We start from the raw sequence: 26964 nt of genomic DNA, 5'->3' as shown, positions 1-26964 counted from the left end.
CACTTCAGATCTCTGGGCCCAGAAGTTTAGACGTTGGGAAAAGAAAGAAAAACAAACATAACCATGAAGTATGTCTTGATCTCCAGTGTCCAAGAGAAAATGTGCACAATACTGGCTTCTAAAGTTACTCCCTGACTACCTTATTTGGATGAGAAAAATATATGGAGTCAGCATAGAAGCAACTTTGGGAGAATTAAAAAAGCACACAAAATAAAGTTTGTGGCAAGACCCTCTAATAATTCCAGCAGTGATTCTAAGCATGAGCTGATCTCTTTGTGTTGCCATGAAAGAAGAGTTTATAGATTGCCAGAACCTTAGGAAAAGATCAAATAAATGATAAAATCATCAGAGCAAAATAGACGTGATTTCTTCTTCCTGTCAATTTTAATTAGTCTTTCACTTAAATGAACGACACATAAAAGTGCCATGTTGTTCATAGCAGCATTTAGTTTTCAAGTTCTATTAGCTTTTAAAGGTTTAAAATAAAGCCATTCTTTAAAAAAACAGGTAATGTTGCATGTTTACTGTATCATCTCTTATCTCACTAAAACATGAACAGCAAAAGAGCAGAAAAGTGATTTTATTTCAAGAGCTATACACTGAGTTTTTACTACCTTAATCTGTTGGAAACAAGAAATGTACTATCAAAGGAGTCTTTACTCATGTATTAAGAAAAAAATCTGTGGAAGATACCTGAATATATATTTTTTTCCAACCGGTATATTGCTTTTAGTATTGATTCCAAAAGATAATTTCTGGTTTGCTATTTGTTTTATATCTATCCTTGTTAAGATATGTTCCCTGGATGATTGTGCATGTGGATGATCTGACTTTGATTTAGCAAGCATCTACAGTTCCTAGAAACTCAGATACAGGCTGGGGGTGGACCTGCTGGAAAGCAGCTCTGCGGAGAAGGACCTGGGAGTGCTGGTGGACACCAAGTTAAGCATGAGGCAGCAATGTGCCCTTGTGGCCAAGAAGGCCAATGGTATCCTGGGCTGCACGAGGAAGAGTGTTGCCAGCAGGTGGAGGGAGGTGATTCTCCCCCTCTACTCAGCCCTGGTGAGGCCACATCTGGAGTACTGCGTCCAGTTCTGGGCTCCCCAGTACAAGAGGGATGTGGCACTACTGGAGAGAGTCCAGCGGAGGGCTACGAAGATGATTAGGGGACTGGAGCATCTCTCTTATGAGGAAAGACTGAGAGAGCTGGGCCTGCTTAGCCTGGAGAAGAGAAGGCTGAGAGGAGATCTTATCAACATGTACAAATATCTGAAGGGAGGGTGTCAAGAGGATGGGACCAGACTCTTTTCAGTGGTGCCCAGCGACAGGCCGTGAGGCAACGGGCACAAACTGAAACACAGACACTTCCATCTGAACATGAGGAAATACTTTTTCACTGTGAGGGTGTCAGAGCACTGGAACAGGTTGCCCAGAGAGGTTGTGGAGTCTCCTTCTCTGGAAATATCCAAAACCTGCCTGGATGCGATCCTGTGCAACATGCTCTAGTGTGACCCTGCTTGAGCAGGGGGTTGAACTTAGATGATCTCCAGAGGTTCCTTCCAACCTCAACCATTCTGTGATTCTGTGAAATGGATAGACACATTAATGCCATGAATGTTTGAACAGAAGTGTCACTGAAATGCAGCTTTTGTAAATACTTCTGAATATGCAGTAGCTAAAGTCAAAAGCTAAAGTTACAAAGAAAAAGGTAGTTAGATGAATTTGGGGAAAAATGTAATCTGGTTCTATTTATAAAACTACTCCACAAAATCCATTGGTATTGTTCAGCACAGGAACTGCTGATACTTTGTTTGCTAGAGAGAGCATAGGCGAGAAATGGAAGCTCTAGAAAAACAAGGTAAAGAGCCATGTAGAGAGAGAGAATCAGCCATGATTGAATCTTTGTATCGTAGGTCAAAGTTGTTCCTGGGATCATGCTGTAAATGATCACACTTAACTGATGATACAAAAACAGCAGTCACACTGAGTAGAGAGAGAAGGCAGTAAAACACAGAATGAATTATACAGCACAGGGAAATAAGTGACTTACACAGATCACCATAAAGATATAAATGATGACAGGGGCAAGGCAGAGGAGGGGAAGGTGAATATATTATTCATGCTATAGACAGATACTGCAAGACATAGGAAGAAAGGGATCTGGGAACAGTAGTAGAATTAGTGCTTTTTAGCATAGTGCATAGCAGCAGTAAATAAAATAATAACAAGATTCTAGAATGTGCAAATAGTAATATTCAACATAACCCTGTGCATTCTATTTTAGGACTCCAAGAAAGAGTAGCCAAGTAAAACAGGAAATACTATGTTCCAGTTTTGGCATGTGTGCGTACACAGATATATAAGAAGCATAGAAATAAACAGAGCAGAAGAAAAAAGACACAAGGCTCTTAGCTATTTGAAAGGTAAAAAAAAAAAAAAAAGAAAGAATATTTTAAAGAGATTTTCCAGGTTTTTCAAGTCTTGAAAATTAGATGTAGTTATTAGAAGGTACTTGCAAGAAATCCCAGAGACTACCACTGTAGAATTGAAAAAAGAGAGCACTAGAAGTGCGTTGGTAGCCTAGCAGTGTTATATAGATTAGAGTAAACATGCACCATTAATGTTAAAAAAAAAAAAAAAAAAAATCTACCCTAGCGATTTTAAGGTAATTTATGTGCATTGTGAAAAAACAGGCAATAAAAATAGCATAACAATTCAAGATCTTGTTGCCAAAGCACAGGCTAGAACTATGCACTGCAAAGTTTAAAAGCTACAGATAAACAAATTCCATCCTGTGCCACTCTGTAATTAAACCTGTAGGCAGAGGAAAAGTTCCTACAGCTAGCCACAAAGGGGCTTTAATGGTTGCACAGTTATGAAGAACTACCTCCAGCTGCCAGGCTGGCCCAGCGCATGTGGGCTGAACTACAGCACACAAAGGCAGGATGGGTATTTATGCAGCTTCAAAATCTTGATAGTATGTAGTTGAACTATACTAATTTGGTTACCTTCAGTGTCTTCTACTGCATTTGCTTGGGCCACAGAATCAGTCCTCAAAATTAGGACAAATTTGGGGATATGGAGTAGTTAAAATGCCTGGGATCAGCCACTGGGGTGTCAAAGTATCAAATAATGGTAATAATTTTCCAAAGAATTTATTGAACCATCTAAAAGGAAAAAAAAAAAAAAAGCTAAATTAAATTACAAAATGGAAGACTTGATTAATCCTCATACTGTCCTACAGTTCTCTATAAAAATACACTTAAAAAGTAGCAACAATAAGAAGGAAATTATGTTTATGTTAAAAGAAATCTTGTTCTTTCTTTAAAGACTGTCTTAGGCATGTATTTTCCCTGTTACTATTCTGTTTCTTGTATCATTTGCCCCTCTGAAACTCAAACAAATCCTTTTATTTCAGTGCACTATGAAATGCGTAAATTTTATGTTCTTCGACATTATTCAGTTGCAAGTCATACCAATTCCTTTAAAAGCCCTAAGGATTCAGGTTAGACTTTTTTTTTTTTTTTAAACCAAATTATCAGTATAACAATTTCCATTGTCTCTGGTACTTATTAAAATACATAATGTAACAAGTTACTTTCTTGTTAGTATTGCCTCAGACTTTTGTGTGAGGGCTTGACTCATCAGTAATCATCAAATAACCTTATGAACATCAGGAAGGCCCTACTAAATTGGTGTAAATGAGGAGAATCAGAGATGATACTGGGCTGGCCTTTTGAAACAAGTCTTTCGGTCTCCGAAATCCTAGGGAAAACAAATCAGAAGACAAAATCTGGCTTGCACTGTAGCATTATAAACATGAAATATCTCCATTTGCTGAAGGAAAAGAAAATACAGGAAACCAAAATTTGCCAGAAATAAAAGCAGAAATAGAATTCTATTACTTTCAATGAATCTTGTTAAGCTATTATTGACTGACTGATTCCAGAATAGATAATCAAATATAGCAGCATGTAGAATCAGCCATATCATAGTTTGAAGTAAAACCCACACTTGTGAGACATACAGCGCATACACAATTCCCATAAAGTCAACACAGTCAAGGAAGAAAATTGAGTCCCAAAGGAATCATAATTCTATAAATTTTCTTACACTGATTTCAACATCAGTGGGAGAGCTGTGTACCAAGTTCTGTGTGCCAAGTCCTCCTAGGATTTGGTTTACAGCATAAATATTTTTTCCAAAAGGACTGAAAGGATCTTTGCCTAAATTTTTCAATGTTTAAGAAATGAAGTAGAAAGAACAAGGTTAATTTATTGATTAACATTTGAACCAAGAAACTTCCTGCTTTCTATTGGCTATTAGCAAATGAATACCTAATTAGCTGTGAAAAATTATCCCCATAGGGATGATTCAGATGAACACTGTTCTTGTGATGAAGCTAAATTGGGCAAAGATAAATTTAAAGAATTTAATCCAATCCACAAGTTAGTGGAAATCAGAACGTGTGGTGTGCTCCACTCAGCCTTAGTAACTGAATGGGAGGTTTCAGCAGAGAATATGACAGAGTATGTTGCAACTGAATCAATCAGAATTTGTTACTTATGACTAAAATAATGTGCCAGGTGGTTCTCCTGGTATCCATATGTAGCATCAAGTATTTATTGCTTATACGGTAGAACTCAAATGCTGTCTTTCGCCTTTGATGCTCCTACCAAATTCTTTGGAAAGATTCTTCTACAAAACTTTTATGAGAGTTCAATTGCATTTTAATCACAAGGAGATGTCACTAAAGATTGTGTTGGGAAAATAATTTTTATTTTATTATTTATTTTTATATATTATTTATATATGTATATAATACATATATAATATTTATATAGTTATAAAAATTTATTACAAATAATAAAACAAAACATATGCTTCCTTTTCTAACGGGAGCAGGGGAAGGAATAAAGGAGGAAGGAGAGGCAAAGATAGGTGGGTGGGTAGAAATCTTTTACTGTTCATTATTCTATGTCACAACAGGACTGAACTGAAGGCATTTTATACCCTCTTGAGGCAGTGAGAGAAGACTGGAGAGATACTCCCAGAATATGCTGATATTCATATGATTAGGCAATGCTAAGCATGCACAAGTAACAAAGAAATTGGGACTGATTGTCAACCATATATAAAGTAGCACCCTATGAACCGACTTACAGTGCTTAGAGGAGAGAAAGACTGTATCAATCCTGTTCAAAATACAGAAGGTATTTCTATGGAGGCAATTTGTTTTCTATTTCTCAGATGAAGAATTTAAAAATCAGTGTTGATAGAGAGACGTTGCTCTTAAAGATAGGACTTTTTAGGTATGCTTACTTCAAAGACAGATGAATTAATAAATGAAAAATGAAAATACTGACTTCATTTCTCAACATTTTGAAGCAAACCTGGCCTCTAAAAAAACAACTTCTGAGGATTTGAATAACTGATAGTTGAGATATTTTCAGCTATCGTTACCTTCACTCTGTGCATACCTCATTTAAGCAAGTAGAAATTGATGTAGTTATTACATAATTACAATCCAAGAAACTATTTTAAAAGACCATCATATATTCATAAAGCAAACTCAGAGGACAAGGCTGAGCAAAACCAGATGAATGTATTTAATACTCTACTCCTGCTGGGGAAAAGGAAGATGAAACAATGTGCAATGCAGGCAGGGGAATGGAGGAAGTGTTCCTTCTTTGAACACTGAGATGAAGTATTTCATCATATTACTCAGCATATTACTCACCCTCACTAGACCACTCCAAGTTCTTACATACAATGACACAGTTGTTATATGCTTTAGGAAAGCATTAGCAGGGCTAACAGTGCTGGTGAAAGAGAAAAGTCTGAATAAAGAGCATTGGTTGAACTCAGTTCTGCTCTGTGCATACATAATAGAAAAAATGTGCTGTCTTTGCAGGTATCAAACGGCTGCAAAGTTGGCTGCAGTTTCATAAAGTGACTAAATATTGGAGGGAGGGAGGGAGAGAAGGGACTCAAAGCATTCATGAAAATGTTTGACAATGACATCAGTATAGCTTTGAGTAGTTATTAGTTTAGAGCTTAAGATCCATAGAGATATTCTGTGCTGTCCTCTTCTGAACTGGATGGCTATTGCACAGCTCCTCTTGGTCTTGTAGAATTGAGCTTTATGGTCTAAATTAATCCTATGCTCTTGATGGTAAAATCAAGAGCTACCATTAAACTGTAATTGCTTAGACCCCTGTCATTTTTCTCGGTATGTCTGGACTTCCTCTATTGAAATGAGGATATATTTAAAAGGTCCCAAAACATTTTGGTATATATGATAGTCACATACATTCTAGGAGAGCTCCTCATGTTCAGCACAAAAGCCAGATCATTGCCTTTAAGCTCAGTTATCTCAAACCCTCCTCTCAAAAAGTAAAAAATACTTTCTGGTACATGAAACCTCCTTTGCTTAACTACATGTTGTATTATTTTTAGCACAATGTTTTAAGTAAAAATCTGCTACAACAGTACCTGCTTACCTTTTTTTTCAATTAGAATTGAGAAAAAATATCTCTAGATCAAAAATATTCCATATTTCAGAAACCTAACCTGAGCAGTAACACACAGAGAAGTAACAGAATGCTAAAATATGTTAGAAACTTCTGTAGAGATTAACAAGATTTTCTCTTAACCTTCATGCATTAACCCAATCTATTAGCAATACATGCAGGTTTTCAGCGACCTTTTAAGATTTCAGCCTCATATCTGCTTTATGTGGACTGTGAAACTCACAGAAATTTTTATAAAACCAGACATTTATGCACAGATCTTTGTTCCAATCTTCTCTTCCTTGCTCTATTGAATAAAAAAATCTAAATTGACTTCCACCTTTGTTTTTCAGAAGTTACTGTAATTCAATTCCTTAGCTGATACTAATTGACAGGATCTCTACTGAATGAGTTCACATATCAGGGAAAAAAAAGAAAAAACAGAAAAAGTTTAGAGCTACGTTCAATCAAGTCCATTTAATCTGAGCAGACCCTCATCCCAAAATGCCACATAATGGTGCAGCTTCTGGAACGAGGTATTCAGTGCCAGTTATGCCCTGTTATTTTGTAGACTAGAAATTTAGAAGTCACATATATTATGCTGCAATGAACTACAGGTCAAATTCTGGACAAGACTAAGAATTTTATGAAAAAATATTTAAAATCATCTGTGGAAAATAAAGTGTTGGACATTAACACTCATTTCAATCCAGTCTTCAAAAAAAAAAAAAAAAAAAAAACAGCATAACACACAGACAACAAATAAAAGCATTAAGTCAATGCTACCCAAACAGAAGTCAGAAAATATGTAACATCTTGGTAAAACAGCTACATTAAAGCATTATTTTACTCAAGGCACTGCATCTTAAGGAAAAACTGCAATTTACTCTATACTATGCTTGAAGTCAGCAATAATTACCACACTCTTTCATATTAAATTTTTGTCTCAAAGTATTTTGTAGAACCTGCCTTCAGCTGGAGGGAATTTGCTTAACTTCATTCCTTACTAATATAACATCACATAGTCATGGTTTGGAATGCTGGTAAATTTATAAAGTCAAACATCAGAAAATGGAAATCACCCCTCTCTGTCACCATAATGTAAATTCAAAAGTAGAGCCATATTTAATGAGATTTAAAATGATGTGTCTCTTAATTTAAACACAGTGATTTCATAGAAATGCCAAACACACCACACAGTTTGCCTGACTGCAGGCCTGCCAGTCCTGTCCCCCAGTGATGAAATGGATTCTCTCGTAGTGTTATTTTTAAATTACTAACATATTCAGACAAAAGGCACAGATACATACTACAGTGAATAAAGTCAAAAGAAATAAATGTTATGACATAAAATAAAATTCTCAAGTACATCTATAACATTATAGGAAATGTAATGAAATGTTTATTTCTTTAGGAAAATTTTTCAGTAAAACAGGGGTGTGAAGAGCAAAACACAGTAAAATATATTAAAAGGTACCCAACTATGTACACAAAAACAGTGAAAATTTCTTTTTTAATTGTCAAAAGGAAATTTTCAGAAGTCAAATGCTGACTTCAGATATTTTACATCTAAAACCACATTTTGCTCTCAAAGCAGTGAGTAGGACTTACTCCATATCTCCATTGACTTCTTTCACATGCAGAGGCATGTGGTGTCTTTGTAATCACTGAAGGAAGCTGGTCCCTCCTAACGATTTAGTTATGAAAGATGCAGAAGTTGAACACGCATCGATAATCTAGTTGGAATGCAGGCAAGACTAATTTTGTGTTTTTGTAAGTGTCTAAACACAATACTACTCATTCCTACTGGAAGGAGATGAAAATTGAAGGGCTTGCTTGTACTTGAAGAAGTCACTTTCTCAAGACTAACACAGTGCAACACCTTCTCTCAATCTTTGTTCAGTCTGTCCAAAACTTGGATCTGGGAGCATTTCTTGACCAGAGAGCTGAAGCTACATAGATAAGAAAAGATGGTAGAGGATAAATTGGCAATTTTGTGCTAGTAGGCCAGCAGCAAATTACTACCCTCCTTGCCCAGAGCAAGAATGACATAGGAGAAACTGTGACTCAAATATGTCTCTGGATTTTGATGCCTCCAGGGCATTTCATGAAACAGTGCTGTTCAGGCATTGCTCTTTCTGTGCATACAGAGGCAATACAATGCTAAACTCAAACACTGGGAGAAAGCATATAAAAGTTCAGGCTATTTTGAAATATATGGATCATCCCTAAGGACCTGTAATTGAGGAGTAATTTGCCATTTTGTTTCTTCTACTGCAGTAAAGGAACAAAGTGGAGTAAAAAACACTGAAAATCTACTGATTTTCTTGAAACTATACAAATTTTCATCAGTTGAGAATGTTCTAAAGATTTCAGTGGGAATTTTATTGTCAAGACAGTAGTGACCTTGAAAAGCAACTACAGAAAGGACATCATATTTACAGACAGCGTCAAGTTGAGAAACTCAGTAACACTTCAAAGGTGAAGAGAGAAACTGGCCAAGAGAGCTGACATTTTTGACAGAGTGAGGGAAATCAACATTTAGTATTGGATAAAAGCAAGTGAATATCTAGAAAGGATGAAAGAGTACATTTAAAACAATAAAGAACAATAATTAAAATCTAGGAAATATCTGAGTAGTCTCAAGACTGAGACTTCTAGATTCTCTGACCTCTTAATTATTCCATTAGCTCTTCTTTGCTACCAGCATCTCTGGTTGCAAGATAATTTAGCATGTTTTCACTGCCTTTTTTTTAAATGTATTCCTAGTGAGAGTACCTATTTCATTAAGTTAACATTTTCTGTATCAAATGGTTTGTATGGGAATCTTTTTGCCATGTTTAGCTATACTGAAGTCAATATGTGACTCACACGTTTTCCTAGTTCTGGATAAACAATAACGTTTGCTAGTTCTTCCAGCCTCTGAAATAAAGTCTCGTGGGAGTTGGCTTTAAATAAGGATGGAGAGACTGTCACAAACAACTGTTTGGATGATTCCAAATTATTGCTTCTGAAGACCTGTTCAGAGTAATACTGCACCTTCAGGCATGAACAAATGGGTCTGAAGAGGGTCAGAAAGGAGGTATACATATATACCTGTATGTGTTTGTGTGTATACATTTTTTTTTAAACTGCGTTGTAGCCAAGGGGAATTTTCTACAAATGTTCCACTGCTTAGCATGAAAAAATTATCAATTGATTTCTTTGGAAAAAAAGAAAGAAAAATAGAAAACATCCCTAACCATGCTGGAATTCCTTTCCTCTGTGCCCCCCAAGTTTCAATCAGTCTGCATATTTTTATTGTTTTAAGTCATATACTGGAAGACAGGTGACTAGGTATGAAGTAGAGGTGATGAAACCATGATGAAAAAGAATAATATGAATCAAGATATCTATTCAAAAAAAGTTATTGTTATTAATATTATAATTATTTAGATGAGTTGTCTATTAAAGACTGTTCAACTGACGCTTATCATTTCCTTCTTTCAGAAAGTCATATGTGGTAGTTAATGAAAACCCAAGCTTGTTACTCAAAAATTAGTGTTATCCATTGCTTCAATGAGACATTCAAGTACACTAGATATGTATCAATTTAAAAAGCATTTTTTAAAGAGTAGAGTATATGTAGAGATTTTATTGGCAGAGCTAGCTATACTTCATGTAGTTAAAAAGAACTTTTATTCTAGTGTTCAATAGAATTATGAAATTTAAGGTGTTTTTTAATTCTATTTCTGTATTATTCTTCTCAATCACACAGTATGGTTTAAAGGTCTGATCCTAACCACCAAGACATTAATGCCTTTCATTAATTCCATAGATACAATACTAATCCCTTAGAGTAATCAGAACAGAACAATAATTTAAAAAACCCACATCTCATATCATCATAAATTCTGAAGGCAGTACAATGAAATTATATATTTAAACAAAATACAAAAACAGACTAGTTCATCATATTTTCACTCACAACAGGAACTTGACTTCCACTAGTCTTTACCAGAAGCAATAAGCTGCCTTAAGGAGAAGAAGAGGAAAAGGGAGGTGGGTGGGGGAAAAAGCTTAGCTAAAAGAAAAAAAATGTACATAGAGGAAGAAGTTATGTTGAAAGTTGAACTGATCTCAGAGCTGACCCTGCTTTGGACAAGAGACCTTCAGAGGTCTCTTCCAGCATGAATTAGACTATGGAAAAAACCTGAAAAATCAGACATTTTACTTGATTTGGTGAGCTTCAGCTCATGATTAAAACTTTGTGCCAACAAGAAGAGCTAAATTTGAAAAAAATCTTCTATTATTAGGAGAAAGCACATCAAATTTATTCTACCAACAACAGCAGCAGAGAAAATCCACACCATTTACATTTCTCACAATTAGTTAGTTGCATTTCCTTGCTTATCTTTTAGGCATGCTGTTTAACCATATTCTCATGACAAAAATATACAGAAGAAAGCTTGTGAGGAACACTAATGCGACAAACAACCTCTTCTATCACTGTACGATAAATCACTCTAAGTAATGCTTTGTCATTTTTCAAAATTTGATATATTCTACTTAAAAATAGCATATTATGGAATATTTCTGAATAGTTAGCCTTGTTACAAAATTATCTTGTTTCCGGAAATTTTCTCAAAGAGTAATCAAATCATGCACCGGGTTGCTTTTTTCTTTAATACCATTGACTCATATTGAGAAGATACCCTAATTAAAATTCATGTTTGCATCTCAATGAAACAGCAATGTACATAATATAAAACATAACCTGTGACATATATACTGACATAACTCCTTTCAGTCTGAAATACTGTACAAAAGCTGTAGAGTTTTCCAAGAACCTCAAAATACTTTAGAAATACTCAGAAATATTCTATTTCTTTTCATCCCAAAGCAGGTATAATCAGAGTTAGTCTTTCAAAATACTGAAAAATATTTCAAGGACCATTCAATTTCATTAGCTGAAAATTGGAATGCACTGAATAGGGAACAGAATGTGTCAGTTTAAAATTTCTTCAGGTTAAGTAACCAGTTATATTCTACTGAAGTTAAGTTATACTTAAAGAATTGTCTAACCTTAATAAAAATAACAGACTTTTTGCTGTAAACAAACGTAGGGAAAAAAGGTTAATGATAATTAAATGAGTTTGCATCTATTAAAAAAAAAAAAGCTTAATGATCAAAAATATAATATAAAAATGGCAATGGATAATCTACAGTTCTGTTTGAAAAAGCAACATTAAAAGTTGAGCAATGGCAGAAAAAAAATTTGCATCTTTGAGAACACAGTTTCTCATAAAATTTGCTGTTTCCATAACCTATCTTTACAGCCTAAATCTTCTTGTCTGAATTTTTGCTACTGATGACTTCAGGCTCAGGACTGAATACTACACAGTATGCACAACATCAACAGGTGTAATAAGACCGTTTGCCTATATATCGTGAAGTGAAGATTACACATGAAAGAGGAAATTAACATCATAAGTACAAAGTGTACACAATAAAAATGAAACATTAGACAAGGACCTGTCATACTATTATTTCAGTAAAGTTATGAAATCATAAACTTCAGATTTAACAGGACGTAAAATTAAGTAATTTGTGGTAGATTTAATAATTGTAATAATTGTGGAAGATGTGGTATTTCTTTCATTTTTTACTTCATCCAAATGGAAATTACCTGACCAATTTCATATTTGCTTATTTTTCAAATTCAAAGGCACGTTTAATCATTCATATTTAGATTGGGTGATGGTATGTTCTTGTAAGTCAAACAGCCACTTGTTTATCAGATATTACAATTCCTCAAATAAATGAACAAAATATACATATAATACATATATAATATTCTGTTACCTACACCAAAACTACCTATACTAAAAAAAAAAAAAAAGACTCAAAACTAAAAATACTCCACAAACACAGAATAAAGCCCAGCTAGAAGGAAACTGATGCTCAAAAAATAGTTCAAATATAAAAAATATTAATCCAGTATTTCCATAATATTTTATACATTAGAAGAACAAAGTACATGACTTAAAGGGGGGGGGGGGGGAAGCAAGATGTTCACCTTTATTTTGACTTAAATCCATGTAAACAGAAATCACTCCTACATGCATTTTATCATTGTGAATTTACCACAGCAGCAACAGATGGTGAAAGCAGACACAAGATTTACTAGCTTCATAATAATTTTGGCCTAGAAATTAAGATCAGGCAAGTGGGAGGGAAAATAAAGGATAACTTTTAAATGAAATTGTTAATAAAATCAATGTAAAAAAAGCATAAATTAAATCAATGTATTTTAATAACTGCAAGTAGAAAAAGACAGAAACTTCAAAGTGGTCAGAGTATAACAAAGCAGCTTCAATCTGAGCTAACAGTTACAGAAGCAGAGCCATTTAAAACTACATGGTAGAATGTGTTATAGCAATTCACTTCCAAGAGTTCCTAATGTTATATATTAGTAATACTTGCAATTGTCCATATCAGAAAACTAGATTTCCACAACTTTCAGTTTAAATAAAACTATAATTCTGCTTGATATGATTCAGAACTTGTCCTCAAAAGTGTTGTTGGGGATTTTATGTCCAGTTGTTGCACTATTTACAGCTGTGTAGGAAATTGTGTGTGAGAGACAGAGGCCTCTCTCTATTGACTACAACTGCCAATATCTTCAAGCTGATGAATTTATCGAGGCACAGAAAATCAACTTGCAAGACCCTTCTCCAGTTTTTCAGAGTAGGAACGTCTAAGAATTGGCTGTTCAGTGATGGCTGACTACAGTACCTTGTTACATCTTTCACCATGGGTTTCTAAATAGAAGAAAGGAAAAAGTCTTAAGATACCATGGAATGCGTGTTTCTTCTTCATCTAGCTTTAGTGAAAGACTGAACAAATAGAGGAAGGCTAAAAAGATAACAAAAAAAACCCAAAACCTCTTTTCTCCCCAAAGTAGCTAATCCTGGAGACTTAGCACAGGACTTCAATATTTCCTTTGGATCACATGCCTAGACATACTATCAGAAAAGAAAGCTTTAGATGTTTTTAACACACAATACATTGACAGTGAGAAGGCAACTCTGCTGAATGATAACTGTTCAAGCACAGTTTGAAGTGGAAGACTGATTCTTCTCACTGAAAACAAAAGCTTTTGTATATACAAGTTATCATGAATACTAAGTGCAACACCTACTCTAGATTTGGTATCAAGCCAGCAGTATCTTATCATAACTGTCTTCAATACCAAACATATACAAAACACGCACTTATTATACATTTATGAGGAGAACAGCGTGACCTACTTTGAAATGCAAGTTTGTTACATGCATTACTTAGCAGTGACAAAGTGAAACAAAGTCATGAATGATTAAAGTAGTCCACCTAGTTAAATATGAATAAAATTTCCATTATTTTAAGTTTTTCTGGAATTGCAGATGACATGACACTAGTCAGATAACAGCATGGACAGTTGCTTTTTATTCGAATCTTATTGTTAAAGAAAGTTAACTGCTTTTCTAGGCACTGTAAAAATGCAATCACACTGGAATTCAATCACCGCACTATTGCCTGAAAATTATCTTGTGCTCTTTATAGCTCGCAAATGAAGTTTTTATTTGGTGGGGGCCCTGACCTCTTGCATTTTGATGTACTGTTGTTGTACTAAACTCTTACACTGCGAATTTTTTATGTTGTTAAATGACACCCTGTCAAAGCTAATGTTAGTTAAATCATTTTATCACACCCATGCCATTGCACAGAACTCTGAAAATTTAACTGGGAATTGTAAACATTTTTAAAGGTAATGGAAACAATTAGTAGCTATTTCAAAGACATGAATAAAATTCATTAATAAAATGTCAAGTTTGTTATGGATATGGTTTTCTATTTGAGAAACAGAAATAGGTGTTCTCCTTATGTCAAATCTTATACATGAATTGTTTTGAAGTGTTTTGTGATACATATAACAACATATAGAGAAAAATTCTTACAACTAAAAAATATGAACTGCCCTACTCTATCATTCCTAATGATAAAAAGTAATGCAATCTATTTTTGTTATAATTATCTTTTTGAGCTCTAATGCTGAATTCCCTGTTTTTGTAAAGTAGCTAAGTTTTTCACCCTTTGACAACTGTTCTGTGTAATGTTGCATTATAAGACCTAATGTAACAATATACTAATAGGCTATCAACATGGCTGCTCTCCAAACTTCTATTTTGAACTTACCACATACTATTTAAGTAATCTAACACACCTGCAAAAGTCTAAGTTAAATAATTCTAAGCAACATGTTCACTTAAGAGATAAGAACTCATCTATTAAGTTAAGACTCACTATAGTGCAGATGAATTATGTTAGTTCAGAGAGAAAATAATTACTTCTTATTTTTTTCCACAAGCTATTACAAGTTTTGTTATGTCCACATCTTGACCCATGAATAAATGGATTTTGCACGAGGATCCTATATTAGGACTGAAAAGAGTATGGAGAAAGTATTTATATGTTGAAGTATGCAGAAGGAAAGTCAGTAAACAAAGGTGCTAATTGATAGCAATAAAGAAATGTCACAGCAGAGTTATCAAGGAACTAAATAAGTTAAATGTTCTGTGTTTAAATGCATTACATTATGGAGAACATTTTGGCTAAAGTGTTTTACAATTTGCTAAGGGCAAAAATAAACCTACAATATGAAAAAGCAGTTTCATCGCAAAGTGCATAAACTGGCCTGACCCAGTCAGCAGAATGACAGGAGGACAGTCACTGGACTCCAGCAGGCCCCTTCTGAAATCACAAGATATGCGTTATCCAGGCCTAGATAAAGCAGTTAGACTCCTTGTCATACTTGGCTCAACCTTCTCAATTAGAAAAGGCTCAGACTTCGACAGTCTCTCTCCATATTTTCCCTCCTTTTTCTGTGCTGCACACAGACACTCAGTTATGCAATGGTTTAATGGCATCTCTGTAGGGTCCATGTTTCCTAGAAAGGAATTTAGCCTTCCCTCATAGCACAGCTATCTATACATGTATACATACAGATTTTGCTTTGTTTCTTGACCATGTTTGCTGTACCTTAACGATTCACGCTGGGTTATATGGCCAAGGTTCAGTATTCAGAAGAAAATCTGGAGGTTTAGACAAGCTGACCTTGCACCTGTAATAACAACAAGGACAAATGTTCTTGCAGGATGGATTTTCCTTATCTGGACAACTCGCATACATTGGTGGTTTTGCTTGAAAGTGGCTAACGTTATGGCTGCTATTTAATTCCTAATATCCTGGACCAGTGTCTTCATTCTACCACAAACATGTCACTGAAAAAGAGACCATAGTGAATTATTTAAAAGTACATGAAGATGGCATGCCTAGTACTAGCTGATTTCTTTTCCCATAAGAAATAACAATGCTTCTTGTATTACCAAGGGTATTAATTACAGTTAAATGTGAGGTGACAAGGAAAAGGCAACATTTTTATAGGTATGAACACACATTTCCGTGCAGCTTAACACATGCCTTATTTATTGCTTTATGCTTCAACAGAGTTTTAATAAACTTGCAATTTCAAATAAACAGTGATCTTACTGTGAAAGAAGCTGAGTATCCTGAACAGGTGCTAAGCATTCTTAACATTAATTCCAGCTATGCCGAACTGGAGAACCTGCTAATAGCTCCAAGTGTATCCTAGGTATGTTGCAAGCCCACGTTAGAACTAACACAGAGGTACCATCACAAGCATGCCCCAGTTTCCACTGGAAGGAAAATAAGGTAACACAATACGAGAGATGTACAGGCCAGTCCTAAGCTGAAAAATTGTGGACCAGGGACTACAGCATGTATACACAGGCTCTAAAAGGTCTGCCTGACTTCCTAAAACAATTTGTTTAAAGATCGGTCATCTAATTAAAATTGGAATTGATTTAGAAGAGAGGATCACTCCCTTTTGCCAGGATGAAAAAAGTTGCTTTTGGAAGTGGGTTAATACAAAAGAATTTGCAGACTGCTTCAACACAACTGTCTACTTTGCATCTGTACAACTGACAGTTTCCTGAACTAAGTTAAGCCTTCAGAGCAAGACAACAAAATTACAGAAGCAACCTCTGGAGCATTCGTCTGTCAGCTACACAACTATGTCATAATTTGCTATTATACCAATCTGATAATTGTCTTCATGACTTCAAGAAAACTGGTTCGAAAAACAGATAAATCTTTAAGTACTGACAGAAGCTGCACATTTTACATAAAGACTATAACAGCAAATATAACTCTGAGCAAGAATGGCTTAAGATTTCTGTACTGTAATCTAAAAGATGATCTTCTCTTTTCATTCTAAGTTGCTTTCCTTACATCTTTTGTGTACACTACATGGAAGGCGCTTTTTCCTCCGTCTGTCAGAGAGAACGAATCAGTAATATTTCAATCTAGGAGAGATTTCATCAATTTTAATTTGTTTTAAGTGTACCAACAAAACACATACTCCAATGGACAAATCTTATTATCACAACTCTTATTTCTATATTTTAATATTTCACAACCAATTACACTTATATAAGAAAAAAGAAAAATCTATCAGATGCTCAGTACTTGTCCTTGAGGTTTTCTTGTCTCCTTGCTCTCCATGTTCATTATTCTACATAGAAGTGACAGCACAGTATTCAAATAAATAAATCTTCTGCAACAGCTATTTCTGATCAAAGGTCACTTGTTCTTTTACATCTTCTAGGCCATTTGCCAACAGATGACAATCTGCGAAACTACCGCTAACCATCCCTTAGGGAAAACAGGGACTGTAGGAGCACAGAGTCATTCTAAACAGCTACTAAAACTCAATGACCAAACTATGTAAGAATATCTATTACTGTCCTTTTGGCTTTAGATTTTGTTTTGTCGCCTTTACTCTCATTAGTCATTTCTTAATATGTATTGCACACTATAAAACATTGACCCTTTGATACTGCGCAGACAGTCTTTTCACATACTGGGGTATTATTCACTATCTCCCAGAATTCCTAAAAGTATCAGTACAGATCGCAGCAACAATAAAAGGTCACAAAACTATTTCTAAAATGCCAGCTATCCTGTTCATAAATGCTCACAAGACAAGTAACAGTTACTTCTTTCATAGGGTCTCCAAAGTAAGTAATGTATCACAAAGGATCTATGCTTCTGATGCAATCATTTCTTATTGCTCAAATTCCCTAGTGGCAAAGGATATGTTTGCTCATTTTTATTTATACTCTGTAAATTTTCCCGTTTAGTAAAGTTATTTTCCCATTCAGTAAACAATCTGCATCACTGCTGTTCATATGACATATTGAACAGTGTCCTTACCTTAGGAAAACAGAATTGCATCTTGTAGAAACACCCCTGTGACAAACATCTGTTTTAGTTCACTAGCAACACTAGTGTTCTTTCAAATAAGATTATACTTCAGGGTTTTCAAATGAAAACTATAAATTGAAAATTACTCCATACCAATGCAACACATACTACATTCTGAAGCTAAAGAATCATTCGCTATTCTAAAGGATTTTTCCTTTTAAAGAAAAGAAACATTTCCATATAGACTTGCCATACACAGAAAAAATTTCAGAAGCATTTATTAGCTGAACCCTATGATTTTCCGAATATTCAAAACATCACTAAATAGGCTAATAATTAACTCTTACTATCTTCTAATATTTCTCAATTCACAAAGACAAGTCTTTTCTCCTAAAAATAATCAGGCATCTTTTTCTTAATAAGTTGAGAAAGTAGGTGACAATTATATCAAAACTGGAGTAAATGGCTTTCCCAGAAATGGCTGTGGGATGGGAATATGTGATATTTTTGCTGTCTGGCTAAGGAAGATGCTAAAGGCCACGAGTAGCTCTTTTAACATCCTGATGCCATGTAGAAATACCAACACATGAAATTTTTCTGCAGGCTACATTAATTTCAGGAGGCCTCATGGCTCTGTTAGATACAAAAACTTTAGCACCGAAAGTTAAAGCAGCAGGGGAGGTAGAACATTTACATAGTCTTCCCATACCTAGATCTCCCTCCTACTAGACATAAGCAATCATTCTCCTCATTTGACCCTTTTACTACATGTTCGGCCACAATACCCTTGAACATTCCCTATGTTAAGAAAGAAGTGATTAAGAAGCAAAGTAAACAACACCTCCGCAAACACAGGCACACACCCTTTGTAAAATAATTAGGCAAAATCCAAGATAAGGTAATAAAAACACCCGGTTAGTTAAATCTTCAACTATAAGGCGGTTTCAACATTGAAGATAAAACGTATTGATTTCTACTACAAATAAAAATGGGGAGGAAGGACTGGTTTTAAGTCTGAACAAGAAGGAATTAAAACATATTTTATTCTTAGAGTAAAACAGAGACAAATAGAAGAACATTAATAAAATCAATATGGAATAAATGAAATAGGAGAAAAAAAACATCATCTGAGAATGGATAATGGTGATTTTTGTTTATTTCCTTTGTGCTTGAAACTATAAAGGTTTCCCCTCCTTTCTCCCTCAAAAAAGAAAAAAGCATTTCACACTTTTTTTGCCCATTCAGTGCCATAGCCAGAACTACAAACAAGGCTACACACTTAGTCAACAATTCAAAATGAATATTTTGAAACAATCCTCATATGAAATAAGGTTCACTGCTTACCTAGGTCATGATGCTTTAAATGAGATTCTAAGGTTTGTAATCTACTCATAACTCATTACAAAGTTTGTGCTTTGTAGCGAGTTTTTCCATTCAGAGTAACTGCTGACCAGATACTTCCAGGTTAATCCCACAAAACAGGGTTTCTCTTCCCTCCCCACAGTCAATATAATCAGAAAGGTACAAAGTTCCTTGCTTAGGCCATGTCTATGTGGCAATATAAAATTTGCTATAATTTTGTTTCTCGTCATTAAACAGAGAAACAGGAAAAGGTTTTCATAGTAGTAACAGTAGTTTTAATTGCTGCTATTCAAAAATCACTGCTCACACAAATTAATCTTATACATCAGATAGACATAGATAGGCTCTAAATATTATTTCAGGTTCTGTGTAACCACCCAACAGGCCACAAGCCTCAACAACTAATAATGTAAAACTAACATTCTGTAACAGAGTGAAAACAACACCTGAAGGCCATTAATACCAACTGACACAAACTCCTATAGCTTACAAGAAGAATATCCTCTAATTGCTGTAAATGCTTTGCTCCAACCTCAGCGAACTTAGAATACTATATACATGAAAGTGGTCTGTCTATAAATTGTATAAAAAAAGAATATCAGGTATCTGTCTATTCATTTAATTTTTGAACCATCTGATACTACCAGGTTCAATATGACATTCATCAACTAATTACCTTTTGACAAGAATCTGAAAAAAAAAAAATTCTTTGACAATCAAAACACAGGCAGAATGAAAAAAAGAAGGGCACTGGTGAAGTAAAGACACCTTAAGAAGAATAGGATAACAGTTATGTAATACCAGTGAAAACTACTGCTGAATGGCCACACAGGAAATTCATGTTTGTGAGATAAAAGAAAGAAAAACTTCAAAATGAGTGTGTGACACTTCTGGAAAAGTGACATGTGGTTGGGACTTCAAGTCTCACTCAGAATGATAAAAAGTGTAGAATGACAAATACGGGTTATCAGATCCCTGCTCAGGTTCAGTCATGAACATGTACAAGCTCTCAAAGTGTTTAGATCATGTAACATGGCTTATACTTCTTTTATTATTATTATTTTCTGTAAAACAGAGACAACTGAATTATTAGGTACGAATGAATCATCCAAATTCACTTCTTCCTACCTGAAAAGAGTTCACAAAGCTGGCTCAACTTCTGTAGATATATCCCTCATATATAGGACAGGTGAAGAATTTTCATTCTATGCTCTTTTTTTTTTTAAATAAACTGTTAACTAATCATTAGGACTTCCATCAAGAAGTGTAAAATTGTTGCTTTGTCGAAGATAACACATACATCACACAGATCACTTGTTTCTTTCCAGTCTAAGGAAACTTTTTTTGAAAAATAAAACAAACTGCCTTGCTTGTGCGGACATATTTTGATATATCTGATATTTATTATATGAGAATAAGCATACTCTAGAGAACAAGAATTCATAAAAATTCATAGAGAAACATAATTTTGAAAGAAGTCTGCTTACAGCTCTTAAGGAATATGAGATGAGTCAAACAGAATAACTATTTGAGATTTTTTATATAAATTTCAAAGATTTTTCTCGGTATTTCACCAGTTTTAGAAGCAGAAAAAATATCTTGGATTATTTTTACCCAGTTAAAATTAGTATTTTGTTCCTACAAAGCAAACTAAAATTCAGAAAAATCAACAAAGCACACAAGGTCGCAGCTCTTTCCTTCCTTTTTTCATATTACTGATTTTCCATAGTGGTACAACAACCAGAACCACCCATTCATTCACTCCTAATAATTAAGGCACATAAATGCTAGACATTAAAAACAGAAGTTTTCTGCTACATGACAAAATACATCTATAGACTTTAATCTCATAGCAATGATGTGAAGGACCTTGTAAACTTTCTGATAGCCCACCATTGGCCAGACTGTCCTCCCAGTTAAATTATTTTTATCCTAGAATAAATTTCAGCTGGAAGAGTACATTTCCATTCACTATGACAAAACTGAACACAGGATATGGCCTTTAACTCCATGCATAACAATCTGTAGAAAAACGAAAGATCACAGAATACAATAACAATCCTCACCTTTACTGATTGTAAGACAACAAACATCAGATTACTATTAGACAACGTGAGTGTCTAAAATGCCACTAACCTTGTGGTTTCTAATTATCCTGATCAAGTTATAACTTTCTATGTAATAAAGTCTTTTCTATAACCCTTTCCCCCTCCATTTCCCCCTTCTAATGGATTTTTTTTTTTTAACAAAAAACATTTTTCCTTGTCTATTCAGCATCCTTGAAAAAAACCACCAGATGGCATTGCAGTGTTCATGTATTTTATTTAACACTCCTTATAGGGAAAAAAATCTGTGTATACCTGTATGAAGCTCTCTTTCCTAACCTACTTCCTGTTGATGATTATTAAATAATTTTATAAACAAAAACCTTCTATTCATCAAAAGTAAGTGTTCAAATATCTCTCAGCCTAAAGAAACAGAATTTAAGAAACCTAAATTACCAAGGAAGTAAAACCACATGGCTAGAAAGTCTATGATTTAGTTCAAACTAAAGATACTTTGAGGAGAAAAAAAGGGAAGTAAAACATTTAGAAATGCATTACCATAAATTCACTAAATACAATAAAGTTTATACCTATCTGCTCAAAAAAAATCCTGTCTGAATAAGTATATTTTACTTTCTTTCGTGAAAGAGCATTGCTTTGAACAATAGACACCTCAGTGCACTTCACAAAAAATAAATCCAAGTCTTTATAGACTTTTAAGTATATCGTAATTTTATACGTGGTCCAGCTTCATTCTAAAAAAAAAAAAACAGGCAGTATGTCCTATGTTTATGAAATTTCGGCCTATTCCAGTAAAATACTGCATGCTGTACAAGCCAGTATATAAATATTTAAATATTTATTCTCCTTTGCATCAAGCAGGATATATCAAGCAAGCAAAGGAATTGCTTCACAAAGCAACATCCTTTGAAACATTTAAGAAAGTCAAGAAGTAGTGCGGGAGTTAGTTTCCTATTTAGCAGATCACATCTGATATCAGTATATGCCAACTGAAAGTTCATCTTTGAAGTTACTGTTTTAGGCTCTGAAGCCTCTCCAGAAGCTCATGGGGACTTCACTGTATACCTGAAAAACCCCAGTTAACAAACATTATATCTACTCTCAAGTTAGTGTTTGGAATAACAAGGCTCAAGGCACAGGATCTTTTCACCCTTGCTTGAGAAGACGCTAAAACTTGTACAAGTTGTGCACTTAACTATAAGTGACAAGAAAAATTTAGGTGTGCTCAAATCTAATTTACTTTTCACATATGGGGATATAGGAACATGTCTCTCGAGTCTTTTTTTTTATTATTGGACCTGTTACTGGAACTGCTCACCCAGCCATTTTTATGTAAAATACATAATTAGGTGCTATAACATAAAACAGATTTATTTTATATTTGAAGAGTGATTTGAAACCATCCACCACATTATAGAAACAACTGAAAACATTAACTGAAAAAAATGGCATTCATTCTGTCAAATATAAACAGAATGATCATAAAGATAAAATGTGAAACAGGTGTGTCACATAACTATGAGCAAACTAACTTAAGAGCATGTTTTCCTGCTAACATACTAAGTGCTTGATTAATACTTTTCCAAACACACACTATATTATTATGCTTAACTGATAAACAGCACACAATGGTAGAACAGCTTTTTAACTGCTCTTCTGTTTATGAAGGATTCAAGAACTGCCTTTAAGTAATGTAATTTAAGAGCTTGGTATAATAACAGCTCTCATGATCAGGCATTTAATCCAACACGGTAACCTAAGCCTTCTCTCACAACGGTCTTCTAACCTGCCTTTCAGTCAACACATGCAAAGACAAGAACAACATGTTGATCCTAGTTTTTAAACACATATAGCTAATTATTTGATATAACTTAAATCCTGAAAAGCCAACAGATGGTCAGTATCATCATCCATTTTTAGAAATAAAAACAGATTCTGAAGCTGCAAATTGTTGCACATTTGTGGCATGCTGTGAACCCTCACTAGCCTTCTGAAGGCAGGTTTTCCTGCACTTGACAGGTCAGAGAAGTGGTTGGAAATATACTTCTACTGCATGGAGAAACTCATACTTTTATTAAACATTATTTTCTTAGCACAGGTGATAAAAACCTTACAAAAGAAGAGCGCTGAAATACATTAGCAGAAAAAAATCCAACTGGCACTGCAGACAAGACATCTTTTCAAAGACAGGTCTCTGTTTAACCTTGAAGATTGAACTTAAATACATAAAGAACACAAGGTTTATGCTTTCGGATTCAGTACTTAGAAACAGTCTCAGTGAAGATGAACTAGAAGGAACAAATCACAGTTAGGACAAGTATTTAGCATATTAACACAACAACTCCTTTACTCATAATATATACCTTTAATTTGTAACAGTGAAGGAATTACATAATGGCAACACATCTCCAAAAGGCTACTGCTACTGCTCCATGTTTATAATTATTCTATATTTCAGCCTGAAGAAGTAAGTTCACAAGTAAAACCAGAAGTCTACAGCAGCACTGCTAATTCACTTTTTTTTAAATCTTTAATTATCATGACCATGAGACAAGATCGAATACCCAAATCATTTAATCTGAAACTATAATTATAAATTTCAGAATACTTCACTCAAATAAATTAGATTTCACATTAGGACTAAAAACATGACTTATTTTTCTGTTTTGGTTAATATAGATAAAGAGCCAAAGGAGGGGATAGGGACAGATACACAGCTTTTAAATGCACGTATTTAGTTATTATGAAATACTTCATTATTCCTATAAAGGCGTGGAACTGCTTTTATTTTAAAGTGTATATTTTTCCAATTAAAAAATAACATTTACATCCTGCTTCAGTTTAGCTTTACCCTTAATGCATAACACTTTCAAGCTAGATTTACATTAAACTTCAATACCAGAGGTATAGCTCTGCTTTATTGCTTTCATTCAAAAAAGCTTCTTATGTTACAATATTTTTCAGGGTTTTTTTTTCCCTCTTACCTTGATTTTTTATGAAAGAAACAAAGAAAAGAAGTGTATCTGCATTCAACTTCAAAATTAAACTGAAATATACTTTAGCCTTCTAGAACAGCAAGAGATCCCAGAGACATACTAATGAATTTGAAGTAAGCACCAGCTTACTTTCCACATGGAAAGTACCACCAGCTGAATTTCCACATGGTAAAATGGGACTCAAATACATACAACTAAGTAAGACCATGTCCTCTCCACCCTCTGCCTCTGCTTAGCATGTCCACATATAACTAAAGTTCCATTTTCCAAGTTGAATCTTTTTATTCCCTCCATTTCCAGCTATATGTTGCACTGTCTTTAAGAAACTTTTATTTTCACAGCACAGGTAAGTGAACCTTTTATGTAGCCAAAAGTTCCATTATAATAAATGAGATTTTCTTCGAATAAACACTTCAGGATTTAAAAATAAGCTTTCTAAACACTCAGGAAAAAAATCAAACAAAGCAGCACTGTGTCCATAATACAGTTCTGCCTACTTCTGTGGAAGTTCCTCAAGTCCACGAGCACCAAACAACACGAGCAGGATCTGCTATTTCAGTAATACTCAGATTTTTCCTCTGCATCTATGTTATTACAAAACTGCATTTCAGAGGTGAAATTTTCCACGCACATTATTGTAATGAGGTACTGTAAAAGTCTTTTTGGCAATTCAGGCAATTGAAACTATATATAGTATAAGCAGATCTCATGTGAGAACATAAAGGACTCCATCTTACAATTCAAAGATTTCCATTAGAGTTTTTCCTCTTTATTGTATCACCAGGATGTGAATATATGCAGTACATCTTACAAAGTATTCTGGGTATTCTTTTATTTGGCTGGTCAGCAGTTATTATTCCTTTCCAGAACAGAAATTAAAATATATATCTACTACTTTTTCTTGCATTGATTCATCACGGAAAGAGGATACAGACAAAAATGATGAAATAAAATGCAAAGACAACCCGAGTTCTTATTATTATCACATTCAAGAGACAAGTATCTGATGACTGACTATTTTTTTGGATTCCTTAAAAATGGATGTCATTGTAACAGTTACTTTTACGATAAGCAATAGTGTTTATACTAAATCATTTATACTAAGCAACCTCAACCTAAAGCTCCCAAGAACAAAGTTGTACTCTAACAAAAATACTACATCCAGACACTTTCAAATGATATCTACCATTAAAACCAGAATAAGCTAGCTCCACAAGAAAATACAGAGGCTTCATAATTGTACTACAAACACCTCAACCTATCACTAACTCCTTTGCTTTGCATATACTGAGTATATTCCAAGTTTATTGAGCTTAAATAACCTGGAATACATTCTCATCTCAAATCTTGGTTGAGGAATACTTTAACACTATAGTTGCACTGCTTATTTGCCTTCCCTTATTCTACATTTCCAATCACTTAAATATTGAAGGCATAAACAGTTTGACAATACTGTTACAAATATAAACTACTGAAAGTGCAGCATATGATTTAAGCTGTTGCCCAAAATCTCTTGTCCTCACCGTGCATCACTTTAGAACAACAACTAGCAACCAACTCCAGTCAGAAACAGATAAAAATACAGAAAGAATTCAGAGCTAAACTTCTAGAAGACATTATAACAAAAGCTACCTTAAAACACTCCAATACCAGAAGGAAAACAATAACAACAAACCTAGTTACTAAGTAGTAATCTATCAACAAGGGATCAAGTCGTCCATTCAGGATTTAGTGCTCTTTAGTACCACGTGGTTAGACAGGAGTTTGCAGAAGTAGCATCTTATAAATTTTTCATTATTCAGTAAAACATAAAAGAGGGGAAAATTGAAATTTCAGGATGACAGACCAAAAGTGAGGTGAAAACACACGATTGTCTCATTGTTGATGTTCCCTTTATTTGCATATGAAAATAATTCATCTAGAGTAACTGCATGAAAGATGTTTGGTAAACATTTCACCCTCTGCTAGGTTTTGAAAAACTGCCCATGTTTTCTTTTGTGCATTAATCTCTTCATCCATACATCAGGTTGCCCTTTCAGAAAATATGTATTGCTATTCACTTTTCATGGTTAATAAATTTAATGTGCTTGATCTATTCTTTGAATTACAAAAATCAGTAGCCTAAACCAAAATTGCCTGAACTGCGTATCTGAGAGATTCTTCACTGTAGGTATATAGTAAAACACAAATCCAGTAACTTACATTAACAATACTGACTGCATCAAAGTATTTTAAATAAATTAAATAGTCTTGGGAATATCTTGGAACAAAATATGCTGGGTTTTAGCAGATGGGTTGTTATATTGATTTGACTTTACGTATCTTAAGTGTTTACCATTTTGTTTTTTTCCATCAAGTTCACACAACAAAATTTAGTCTAAAAACATACAGAAGTTACTAACTTTTTTGCTGCAGAATATGAAACCCTCTTAACCATGTTCATAAACAGTATAACAACTTAGTGTATATTTGCAAATTTCAAGTACTTTTTTTAAAAAAAACAAATCACAACCACAGAGAAAGATCTACTTACCCGATCCCCTTTTGGTCACAACCTTCAAGCTCTGAGTTAGAGTAGCATACAAGAGAATCAAGTGTGGAATAGGAGCATTCATCTTCCGGCTCTCCAAGGCTACTCCCTTGAGTACCAGCAAGAAAAGAAAAAGAAGAGAAGAGGAGAAGAGGAGAAGAGGAGAAGAGGAGAAGAGGAGAAGAGGAGAA

General features: G+C 34.4%; 1 protein-coding gene across 1 annotated transcript in view; it reads right to left on the bottom strand.

The window, feature by feature from the left end:
- IL1RAPL1 (interleukin 1 receptor accessory protein like 1) overlaps positions 1-26964 on the bottom strand; it is a 773158-nt gene that overhangs the window by 658953 nt on the left and 87241 nt on the right. Inside the window, exon 2 of the mRNA XM_013961862.2 lies at positions 26777-26882. Coding sequence (XP_013817316.1) covers positions 26777-26858 — 82 coding nt within the window. The 5' untranslated portion in view covers positions 26859-26882. The remainder of the gene's footprint in view (positions 1-26776; positions 26883-26964) is intronic.

The sequence above is a fragment of the Apteryx mantelli genome, chromosome 1 (genome assembly GCF_036417845.1).
Source record: "Apteryx mantelli isolate bAptMan1 chromosome 1, bAptMan1.hap1, whole genome shotgun sequence".
NCBI classification, from domain to species: Eukaryota; Metazoa; Chordata; class Aves; order Apterygiformes; family Apterygidae; genus Apteryx; species Apteryx mantelli.
The sequence above is the reverse complement of the archived record's forward strand: the minus strand, read 5'-3'. Positions and strand labels throughout refer to the sequence as shown.